This window comes from Elaeis guineensis, chromosome 9 (assembly GCF_000442705.2).
Source record: "Elaeis guineensis isolate ETL-2024a chromosome 9, EG11, whole genome shotgun sequence".
Classification (NCBI taxonomy): Eukaryota; Viridiplantae; Streptophyta; class Magnoliopsida; order Arecales; family Arecaceae; genus Elaeis; species Elaeis guineensis.
This window is the reverse complement of record NC_026001.2, coordinates 19,650,507-19,662,735: the sequence shown is the minus strand read 5'-3', so window position 1 is coordinate 19,662,735 and position 12,229 is coordinate 19,650,507. Positions and strand designations below refer to the sequence as shown.

The window sequence follows — 12,229 nt, the reverse complement described above, 5'->3', positions numbered from 1 at the left end:
AGGGCGATGTTGTAGCAATGTCTGGCCAGGGCTTGGTCTCCCCGAACCTCTCCGATCCCCTGGTTGGTGGGGAACTTCAATTTCAAATGGTAGGTTGAAACAACAGCTCTGAGGACATTGAGGCCGGGCCGGCCAAGAATTGCATTGTAGGCAGATGGCGCCTTTACCACCAGAAAATTTACCAGAGCTCTGGATTGCTTTGGATACTGACCCGCGGTCACAGTCAGAGCTATCATTCCTTCCGTCGGAACGACGTCACCGGTAAACCCTATCAAGGGGGAGCAATCGGTCTCAGATGACCGCCAAGAGTGGTCATTCTTGAGAAGGCATTGTAGAACAGGATGTCGGCCGAACTTTCGTTGTCGACGAGAATGCGACGGGACGTCGTAATTTGCTATGTTCAAGAAAACTACGACCGCGTCGTTATGAGGGAATTGGACTCCCTGGGTGTCCACTTCAGTGAAGGTTATGGGTTCTTCAACTTTTTGTCGCTTGAGGGATGCAGCTGGTACGCTGGTTGCCTCCCGCTGGGATTCCCCCGAGACGACGTTGACGGAATCTGGCAAAGACCGATCATCCGTCCACCCCTTATCGGCGACCATAGCCGGAGGTAGTTGTGCAGAGACCTCGTGAGAGGGCATCAGATGAGGGAAGGAAGATTGGGCATCAGAAAAGATGGCCGGAAGCGGATCCGTTGAGCGCTCCTTTAAGAACAAGGGTACTGCGAAGACACAGCCCTCCCTCTAGCGCCAATCCTGTTGGTGCAAAAATCTGCCTGCGCCGGAGAAGCTGGAGCTGGGGAAGCCGCGGTCGCCATCGGGACCTGCAAAGGAAGTCTAAACCGGAGGTGGGGTTGCTCCGGCAAGACCCTCCGACGCTCAAGTCAGTTCTCTGCCTCAACAAGAATGGAGTGCTCGAACGGAGAATTTAGCAGAGTTTTGAGATAAGAAATGAGCTTAGAGAACAACGTATCTGGGTCCCCCTTTTATAGCGGAGGAGGCAACGGATTGATGGCGACATTTGTAACCGTCTGGTAGTGGGCCGCCCATGGTCAGGGGAATTTATTGCGAAGGGTAGTGGAGTAGACCCGTGGCTATTGTCATGGCCTGCCACGTAGAGCCTGTTGCAGGTAGTGGAGCGGCGTCCGTTGCCGCTAGTTGTCAGAGAGTAGTGGAGTCGCGCAGCACCTGCCGCAGGGAGCGGAGCAGAATCGTGGCCGTTGACACAGCCTATCAGAGAGTAATGGGTCCGCCGCAGGGGGTGATGGAGCCGCGCGGAATCTGCTATAGGAAGTGGAACAGGGTCATGGTTGTTATTGTGACCTGCCAGGGGGCGCGGATCTGTTGATTGAGGCTCGGCAACGGTCGGAGTCCGGCCTCTATAGAAGTCTGGGAGGGGTCCTCCTTGCGGTTGGGGTCGTGGGTGGAGTCCGGCTCCCGTAGGAGTCTGAACGGAACTTACCAGCAGTCGATACTGAGAGCGGAGCTCGGCTCCCGTAGGAGTCCGGGCGGAGTCCTCTGCAATCAAAATTAAAGGTGAAGTCCGGCTCCCGTAGGAGTCCGGACGGAGCTTACCAGCAGTTGATACCGAGAGTGGAGCCCGGCTCCCGTAGGAGTCCGGGCGGAGTCCTCTGCAATCAAAGTGAAGGTGAAGTCTGGATCCGTAAGAGTCCGGACGGAGCTTACCAGCAGTTGATACCGAGAGCGGAGCCCGGCTCCCGTAGGAGTCCGGGCGGAGTCCTCTGCAATCAAAGTTGAAGGTGAAGTCCGGCTCCCGTAGGAGTCCGGACGGAGCTTACCAGCAGTCGATACCGAGAGCGGAGCCCGGCTCCCGTAGGAGTCCGGGCGGAGTCCTCTACAATCAAAGTTGAAGGTGAAGTCCGGCTCCCGTAGGAGTCCGGACGGAGCTTACCAGCAGTCGATACGAGAGCGGAGCCCGGCTCCCGTAGGAGTCCGGGCGGAGTCCTCTGCAATCAAAGTTGAAGGTGAAGTCCGGCTCCCGTAGGAGTCCGGACGGAGCTTACCAGCAGTCGATACCGAGAGCGGAGCCCGGCTCCCGTAGGAGTCCGGGCGGAGTCCTCTTGAGGTCGAAGTTGTCGGCGGAGTCCGGCTCCCGTAGGAGTCCGGACGAAGTCTGTCTGCAGTCGTTGGAGTCGTCGGTGGGGCCCGGCTCCCGTAGGAGCCCGGGCGGAGCTATCTCGTAGCTGAAGTTGTTGGTCGTCGAGGATGAAGTCCGGCTCCCGTGGGAGCCCGGGCAGAGATTTCTTTTGAGGTTGGCCTTGTTGGCGGAGCCGTTGATTCTGTGGAGGACTTCGGCTGGGGGTATTTTATACCCAACAGGAGTAAAGCTAACAGATTCGAACAAGGTCTAAGATATGGAATTCGATCCCGTCTGTCTTTTCATATTTTCAATAACTACAAGGACGTACTGGAGCGAGCTTTGAAAGTGGAGTCTGAATTGAAAAGAGCAGATCTAGAAAGAGGAGATAAGAAAAAATCAAGATCAGCAGGAAATCTAAAAAATCAACGAAAAAATTTCAAAAATAATAACTCTGACAAGAAGAAAGAATCTTCATCCTGCTCCTATTGTGGAAAAAATCACAATGGACCTTGTCTCAAGAGGATAGGAGCATGCTTCTTATGTGGTGAGAAAGGACATATGGCTCGTGATTGCCCAAATAAGAAAAGAGATGACTCTAGACTTAACAAACCAGTTGATCAAAACAGAAAGAAAATGCACGAGTGTTTACTTTAAACCAGCAGGAGGCCAATGCAAATGATCAAGTGGTGACAGGTATTATCCCAATCAATTCTATTCATGCTCGTGTGTTATTCGATTCCGGCTCTTCACACTTTTTTATATCTCTCAAGTTTGCTACTTCTTTGAATTTTATGCCTAAAAAACTAAATGAACCATTATATATTAGCACACCTTTTAAAAATATTGTTGTTGCTAACATTATTTTTAAGAATTGCATAATCCAAATAGAAGAAAAAAGAATTAGCAGCAGATTTGTTTCAGCTAAATATGTATGATTTTGACGTTATTCTTGGGATGAACTGGTTATCTTTGTATCATGCACATATTGATTGTTTTAGAAAAAGAGTGGTATTTTAAATTTCGGATGAACCGTAATTCTTCTTTCAAGGCGAAGTTCATAATACGGAACTCAAACAATCTTTGGGTATTATCTCAATCATGAATGCAAGAAAAACTTTGAGGAAAGGATGCAAAGCATTTTTGGCCCATGTAGTAGACGCTGAGAAGGAAAAGATAAAGTTGGATGATATCCCAATTGTCAAGAAATTTTTTGATATTTTTCCAGATAAACTACCCGAACTGCCCCAGAGCGTGAGGTTGAATTTAAAATTGATATCACACCAGGAACTGGACCTATATCAAAACCTCCTTATCGGATGGCTCCCATAGAATTACGAGAATTAAATGATCAACTGCAAGAACTTTTGAATAAAAAAATTTGTCCGACCAAGTACATCACCCTGGGGAGCTCTTGTGTTATTTGTGAAAAAGAAAGATGAGAGCATGCATTTATGCATTAACTATCGGGAGTTGAAACAAGGTAATCATAAAGAATAAATATCCTCTTCCTCGAATAGATGACTTATTTGATCAACTTTAGGGTGCACAAGTTTTCTCCAAAATTGACTTACGATCAGGCTATCATCAACTAAGAATTAGAGATGAAGATGTACCTAAGACTGTATTTAGAACCAGGTATGGCCATTATAAATTTTTAGTAATGCCTTTTGGACTAACCAATGTACCGGCTGCTTTTATGGATATGATGAACAGGATTTTCAAACCGTATCTGGATCAATTCGTTGTTATTTTTATTGATGATATCCTAGTTTATTCTAAAAATATAGAGGAACATGAGAGATATTTGAGGATCGTGTTTCAGACCTTGAGAAAAGAGAAGCTCTTCGTCAAGCTTAACAAGTATGAGTTTCTGGTTGGATAGTGTTGTCTTCCTCGACCATGTAATATCTAAGGAAGGAATCTCAGTCGATCCAAAGAAGATAGAAGCCGTGGTGAATTAGCCTCGTCCGACTAATGTGACGGAAGTTAGAAGCTTCTTAGGCTTGGCTGGTTATTATAGAAGATTCGTCGAGGAATTTTCTCAAATTACAATTCCTCTAACTCACTTAACTCAGAAACGAATAAAATTTGAATGGAGCAGTGAATGTGAGCAGAGTTTTCAAGATCTGAAGCAACGATTGATATCTGCCCCAGTTCTTACTTTACCATCTAATAAGGGAGGATTTGTCATTTATAGTGATGCCTCCAAGAAGGGATTAGGTTATGTGTTGATGCAGAACGATAAGGTCATAGCTTATGCTTCTCGACAACTAAAAGCCTATGAGCAAAATTATCCGACACATGATTTGGAGTTAACAGCTATTATTTTTGCTTTAAAGATTTGGTGATACTATTTATATGGAGAATCATGTGAAATCTTTACTGATCATAAAAGCTTGAAATACTTATTTACTCAAAAAGAGCTGAACATGAGGCAAAGAAGATAGCTTGAACTATTAAAAGATTATGATCTAAATATTAAATATCACCCTGGAAAAGCCAATGTGGTGGCAGATGCACTTAGTAGGAAGTCTTCAGCGAATATGATAACTCTGCTATCCCTTTCAGCAACAAATTTTGAGGGATCTTGAAGATTTACAAATTGAAGTGATTTATACTGTTGTTAAGAATGTGTTAGCAAATTTAATGGTACAACCAGCATTGATCGAACAGATAAAAGCGACCCAACAAAGTGATATTCATTTATATCAGTTTAAGAAGGACATGGAGAAAGGGCTACGAACTGAGTTTAGGCTACATACAGATGGAACTCTTTATTTTGGAAACAGATTATGTATTACCAGGAGATCCTGAACTAAAAAAAAAAAATTTGAAAGAAGCCCATAAATCCCGTTTCTCCTTTCATCCCGGTAGTACAAAGATGTATAGAGATTTAAAATAACTCTTCTGGTAGAATGGAATGAAGCAGGAGATAGCTCGGTTTGTATCTCAATGCTTGGTATGCCAGCAAGTGAAAGCCGAACATCAAAGACCTGCTGGTTTGCTAAGACCATTAAAGATACTAGAAATGAAAATGGAGCATATCACGATGGATTTTGTTACTGGACTTCCAAGGACAACAAGAAAAAATGTAGTGTGGGTGATTGTTGATCGGCTTACTAAATCAGCTCACTTTCTACCTTTTCGAGTTGGCACTCCACTTGATAAGTTAGCTTAGATGTATATTGATGGAATTGTATGCCTGCATGGTGTTCTAAATAAGTATTGTGTCTGATCGAGATCCACGATTTGTATCTAGATTTTGAAAAAATTTTCAAGATACTTTAGGGGCAGAATTGAGGCTTAGTACTGCATTCCATCCCCAGACCGATGGCCAATCTGAAAGGACAATTCAAACTCTTGAGGATATGTTAAGAGCTTGTGCTTTTGATTTCGGAGGACATTGGGATAAATCATGTGACATTGACTGAATTTGCATATAACAACAGTTTTCATTCCAGTATCCGGATGGCACCCTATGAAGTCCTATATGGAAGAAAGTGTAGATCTCCTCTATATTGAGATGAAGTAGGTGAAAAGAAATTAATAGGTCCCGAGTTAGTTCAAGATGCTAGAGACAAAATTTATCTAATCAAGAGAAGACTCAAGGCAGCATAGGATAGACAGAAGAGTTGGACAGATAGAAAAAGAAAAGAATTAGAATTTCAAGTCGGTGATCATGTTTTTCTAAAAGTATCACCTACTAAGGGTGTCATGAGATTTGAGAGACATGGCAAGCTGAATTCATGATATATTGGACCTTTTGAAATTTTAAATCGAGTAGGAGATGTTGCTTACGAACTAGTCTTACCACCAGATTTATCCAAAGTGCATAATGTCTTTCATGTTTCCATACTGAGAAAATTTGTACCTATCCAAATAGTGCAATAAAGTATGAGCCATTGCAAGTTCATGAAGATCTAACCTATGAAGAATTTTTCCTCCGAATTATTGATTGAAAAGAGTAAATTCTAAGATGGTGAATCATTCCGTATGTAAAGATTCATTGGAGTAATCATGAAGAGAGAGAGGCCACGTGGGAGCTTGAAGATGATATGAAGATGAGATATCTACACTTATTTGAAAATGAAGGTATGTTAAATTTCGAGGATGAAATTTTTTTTAACGGGGTAGAATGTGATAACCCGATCCGATGGGCCAAAAGCCCACTAAGCCCACTTAGGAAAAAAAAAAATAGGGAAGAAGACTCCCGATCGGAGTCTTCCCCTTCTCCCGGCTCCGATCAGAAATCGGAGTCCTAGGGCCATTAAAGACCCTAGGACGAGCTCTATAAGAACCCCCCTCCTCTTCTCTAAGAGAAGACACAACAGTCACCGACGATCACCGGAGTTCTTCTCCGATTTTCCCGATTGAAGCCGCGGCCCCTCGACTCGTGCTCGCCGCGATTTCATGCCGGTGGGGGTCATCGGAGGCTGTGGTAAGTCCTTCCTCCTCTTCCTCCCTTCTCTCCCTTCTTTTTCGTGCGGTGGCATGACTGCCGGCGACAGGAGTCGTCGGATTTCATCGGAAAAAGGGAAGCCCTGTTCGACCTCTCCCTTTTCCTAGTTTTTAAGGCGCCGACGGTCACGCCGACCGCCGGCTCTGGCTCTCCGAACTCGGGGAGAGTCGTCTTTTGCCGCAGGGCAAGGTACGGTCGTGAACGGCCGGTCTAAAGGTACGGGGACCTTTAGGTCCCCTATTTCGGCCAAAGAAGGCCACGGGAAAAAGAAAAGAAAAGGAAAAAAAGAAAAAAAAGAAAAAAAAAGAAAAAAAAATAAATATAAATAATAATAATAATAATAATACACATGAGAGAAATTTCTCTCATCCCTCTCTAAAGTCTTTCTCTCTCTAGAATTGACTTTCTCTCTCTACTTTCTCTCTCTAAAAATTTTCTCTCTAAGAAGCCCTATGGATCTCCTATTAGGCCATCTTCTCCACTCCTAGGGACTTATGACCTTAAATCGGTTTAGCCGAAGGGAGAGATTTATTGGACTGATCATCAAATCGGTCATTCTTATATTATGTAATTTTATTAAATATATGAAATAAAATTTATTGATGATTTAATATTTTAAATAGGACTGTCCGATTCTTTTAAGGAAGATTAAAAGGTCCAGGATGATTGAGGTAAGTAGATCTTATGCTCCTTATTTATTTTTAAATGATCATGTTTTTATGCAAAAATTGCTATTGATGAAATCATAATTTTTCATAAAATAAGGATCGGCATATGATATGAAAAAGCATGTTTTATTGTGAGCATTGATTTCATAAATGTCTTATGAAAATAGCATGATTATGAAGCATGAATTTCATATTTTTTCATTTGTATATGTATGCTTTAAGAAAAAGATATAATGATTTCAAAGGCTCTCAGATGGCTATGAATGAATCCCTTCGGAAAGGTCGACATCCGGAGCTAGCATCCACACGAAACATGACCCTGCCAGTGGGTATAAAGTTGGCACATGAATTAAGAACTCTGTCGATTAAGAAACATGGCCCTGTCATGGGTATAATAGTGACCTTAGCACGAATATCTGTGAGCAATGTTTTGAAACATAACATGAATATACGATGAAAATGATTTACGATTCATAATTGTGAAATATACATGATTTATGCATGCATGATGAGCTATAACTTATTTTATTATATGTTCTATGAAATATTTATTTTTACAATAATTGTTATTTGCTAAATGATGCATTATCATAGAAAACTTATGCTTGATCCGTAAGGAAGCGGAAGTCTACTTACTGAGCTAGTGTAGCTCATATTCTTTTTGTTTTCTTTTTGTACATGTACAGAGAAATAAGACTAGAACTGATGGAAAGGGAATCCAGGCTTGGGATCAGCAAAGCAAGCTTGAAAATTTTGCACTAGGAATTTAGTTTATGTTTATGAATTGTAGTCATTATGAATTTTAAGACTTGAATTATTTCATCTTTGGATTTAGATGTTCTGAATCAATTTTGATTTAATTAAATATTTGAATTAATTTTATTATTATATTTATTTATGATACATCTGTTATTATATTTAAGAAGATGAATTTTGATTTCATATTATCCATCCTCGATAGCATAACGCGTTATATCCAGATTTGGAGCGTGACAGTCACTCTCCGATGCTCCGCAGCCATTGTCAGTGAGTTCTTGGTACTTCCCTTGCCCATTCCTCCTCTTTCTTCTCCTCTTTGCGTTCGTCCCTTCCATTTCATCTCTTATTTCCAGGAGTTTCTTTCGGATTCATCCTTGTTCTTGGGTCTTTCTCGGCAGGTTATGCAGCAAATAGGTAAAAGGTTGAAACATTGAATGAAATATTTGATATTTCTATTTTTCTTGCATTGGTTTCCATTGGTTTGTGTGTTAGACTGGATTTTGAAGGCATTTTTTTAACTTTGGAAAGAGATTTAATGCAGCATTCTTTACAATCGCGGAGTCTATCCGGAAGAGAGTTTCACCAAGGTGAAGAAATATGGCCTGTCAATGCTGTTGACTCAGGACGAAGGAGTGAAATTGTTCATCGCTAGTCTAACTTCCCAATTATCAGGTAAATTCTTTGCCATGTTTTCCAAAGTTTCGCTGTTCTCCTTTCTTGCTTATTAGATTTTTCTTTTCTTTTGCTTATTTTGTTGGTGTTCTTGATATCTGATAATGGCGATATATTTCTTTTCGATTGAGAAGAATGGCTGGAAACTGGGAAAATACAAAGGGTTGTTCTTGTGATCATGAGTAAGGCCACCTCGGAGGTTCTTGAGAGATGGAATTTCAACATAGAGACTGATGCCGAGGTTGTTGAAAAGGGGTAATTCTTCGATCCATATGAAATCTATGTTCCTTTTGTAGAACCATCGAACATTAAAAAAAAAAAAAAAGGAGTTTTCTCTTTTATAAATTCTCAGTCTTCTGATTATTTGGTTAGCAATGTTCTATTTCAGGGTCGGTAGGGAAAAGAGTGACAAAGAAATAATGGGGGAGATTCAGGCGATTATGCGTCAGATTGCCTCCTGCATTACTTACCTCCCTTGTCTTGATGAACCCTGTAATTATTCTTTCTTCCTTACATGCATTTGAGATATTGCCTATGGATTATATGTTAATTGAATACATTCACTTATCTGTTTAAGATTTAGTCAAAAATTATAATTTATTAACCTCTTAGCTTTGGTCCTGATTGGTCCTAATAGTACTCTTTATTTAGGTGTTTTCGATGTGTTAGCCTACATGGATAACGATGTCCCTGTTCCATTCACTTGGATTGAGAGTGATGCCAAACTGATCAAGAACCCCCAAATGGTGAAGTTGCATTCTTTTGATACCAAGGTTAGGATATTAACACTCACCTGTTGTGTTAAATCTTGTGTTTGTGCTAATGATTGGATTGTGTTTTTGTGGCTTCTTATTGGTTTCTTCCCTTTGGTTAATGCAGATACGTAAAGTGGATACACTGGTTTCTTACAAGAATGATGACTGGGATGAGCAGTAGCTTGTTTGTAATGCATTGTTTATGTTTAGATGTTTCTCTGTGAATCGTTCATTCACATTTGAGGCATAGGAGTTGCAAACATTTTCCGTCATTGAATGCTGCATTTTGTGCCGAATTGTGAAGGCGATGTGTTGTTAAATTTGAAGTTAGTTGCATGGACTGAAATTCCGTATTTCCTTTTACTGCTATAATTTGAAGCTGTTCACATCTAAGGAATAGTTTGTTGTAATTACTGCACTGTTTATTTTTATGTATTTACTGCATTGTTGCAAGAGACCTTGTGCCAAAGTTTAAAATGGGCTTATGTTACAAAAGCAACTGAATATTTTGATATTGCTATTGTGAACATATGTTGCATTCAATGAACTGTTAGAATGACTGATACAATCTTGAGAAACAAGGAAAAGAATGGTTTTTTGTTACTTTACTGAGTGATAAGAGATTGGAGGGTGGGTGGGGATCATGGGTTCTCAGTTAACTATGCATAGATACATGGTGTATTAATGAGACAAGCATTTCAAATTTATGCCTTTATCAATGACAGTGAAGGCATTCTTTCCTGGTTTTAGATCTCAGATAGTGCCTTGTTTCAGATCAACATTGGTGAACTTGTTTAATCTAATGCATGGCTATATGGTGTATTAATTAGAAGATAACATGATTAAGATTGTGAACTAATTGTGTTCTATGATTTTGAATGTATATGTGAGGGGTTTGATGACCCATTAAAATATTCAAGCATAATTGACTTTGAACGACTTTGTAAGCTCATAGTTGCCACTGAGTTCAAATATTCTTTTGCATAGGTTGTAAAAGCTCATAGTTGTATTGATAGACCAAGTTAGCATGCCATGCATTCTGAAGATCTTCAACTTACAATCTTATATGACTACAAGTACACAATTCGGCATTTTCTGTGCATATCTTATATGCAGTGGTTATCTGCCACCACCCAGGATGGAAACTGGAGCCTCTAGGTGCCAATTAACTGAGCTAACTACTGTTGGTTGTTCATGTTCTATTTAAGGCAAGAAAAGGAAAATTATGTAATATACTGGATGTATCGGTCTATGTCTTGGTCTTATGCATTCTTAGTTCCCTTTTCCATCTCTTCTTTCTTGAAGGAATCTGTGAAGACTGCCCTTCTATTTTGCTGAAGACTTTTGGTGTGACTCATGCATTTTTAAGATTTGAGATAACTGAATATTTAGCTATGCTGTGTACAATAGTGACTTCCCATCTTTCTTAGAGTTCAACAGATTAGACATGGATCAAATATCAATGCGGTGATATCCCAACTAAAGTTTAATCTAATAAAGACATGTCACTACAGTAAATTCTACTTCTCTTCTTTCTTTTTTTTTTAGTTTTGGATGGAATTTATTGAGCAGCATGTCAAAACTCCTAACGATATTAAGGATATAACAAATAGATACTAACAGTAGTAATATACATATTTGTTTAAAATTCAATTACAATGCAGCTAGCTAGTATCTATCTCTTTCAGATGCGTATGAATCACGTATTTCCAATATACTTTTTTATCAGTATGGATGTAGACTAGATTTTTGCAATGTTAAATTTGGTTCAAACATATGGTAATCATACAACAGCAGTTAAATCCTTGATGCATCAAGAAGCTGGGAACGTATACCATTGTTTTAAGATACATGGATATATCAAAAATTGTCCACATCTATCTATCTATTCCTGTATCAGGATAATATAGCAATATCCAGTATTTGTGTTCTGACCAGAAAAAAATTTTTAGAACAATATTTACTTCCAAAGGGCATGCGTACTCACAAATTCGTTTCTCATTATCGGGATAGAGGAGCAAACAGAGCCAAACACCTAATATGTTTTCAGACTCATTTGCAATGCGTTCATGGTTGCATGAAGCAACTGCAAGTCTGGATGATGCAAGGATTTAATGCTTAGATGCATAACAACACTATAACATCATCAAGATGAACTATAATATGACAAGCATTCCTACTCTCTTGCCAATCAACCACACAGTTACATATGGATCCAAAACTTTTATTTGGTGTTGCAGACAAATCTATCTTCTTGCCGTTTCTATCATGTCTGGGAGGAAATGCGATTACTTTGACATCATAAACCCCTCCTTGCATGCAGATTAACACAGTAGCTGATTGCTTTTCTAATTCCATATGGAATGGGTACACAAACAACGCTGTATTTATCCATGCATACCATTTAAGCCAACCAGTCGGCCAGACTATTTGCCTTCTTTGGTGTTAAACATTCCTAGCCAACCAATCTGCCGGACTATTTGCCTTCATTGGTGTCTGAACATCGTTGTTTTCTGAAGGGTATCGCAAATATCTAATCAACTTGTTACCTTATATGAAGTCACTTTCTATCTGCATACCCTGAAGCTTATCCAAAACTTCTTACTCCTCGCATTCAAAAGTTCAAGCGATTGCCGCACATCTTTGGCAATTATCCACCAAAAACCACCAGAAAATCTATAGTTGAATCAATCACCTGGTGAATTATTGAAGTATAAGATTGAATAAGGAAAATGTTAAACATCACCTATTCCCTGCTGTTGATGTAACAACCAACAGGCTGATGTCGCAGTTGGAACTTTGAGAATGGCTTGATC

At 40.3% G+C, this 12,229-nt stretch overlaps 1 protein-coding gene across 1 annotated transcript; it reads left to right on the top strand.

Moving 5' to 3' along the window:
- Positions 1 to 8,241: 8,241 nt before the first annotated feature.
- Positions 8,242 to 9,866, top strand: LOC105051599 (mitotic spindle checkpoint protein MAD2). The gene is made up of 6 exons (XM_019852802.2): positions 8,242 to 8,400; positions 8,528 to 8,658; positions 8,793 to 8,913; positions 9,047 to 9,150; positions 9,310 to 9,431; positions 9,538 to 9,866. Exons 2-6 carry the CDS (start codon positions 8,595 to 8,597, stop codon positions 9,592 to 9,594), a joined length of 468 nt encoding a protein of 155 aa, XP_019708361.2. The 5' UTR covers positions 8,242 to 8,400; positions 8,528 to 8,594; the 3' UTR covers positions 9,595 to 9,866.
- The last annotated feature ends 2,363 nt before the right edge of the window (positions 9,867 to 12,229 follow it).

What these genes read in the sequence shown, in the direction of transcription:
- LOC105051599 (XM_019852802.2), top strand. Translation starts at nt 8,595, where the DNA reads ATGCTGTTGACTCAGGACGAAGGAGTGAAATTGTTCATCGCTAGTCTA. An exon ending in TCTAACTTCCCAATTATCAG is followed by an intron (nt 8,659 to 8,792) that starts GTAAATTCTTTG and finishes TCGATTGAGAAG; the next exon opens with AATGGCTGGAAACTGGGAAA. An exon ending in TGCATTCTTTTGATACCAAG is followed by an intron (nt 9,432 to 9,537) that starts GTTAGGATATTA and finishes TGGTTAATGCAG; the next exon opens with ATACGTAAAGTGGATACACT.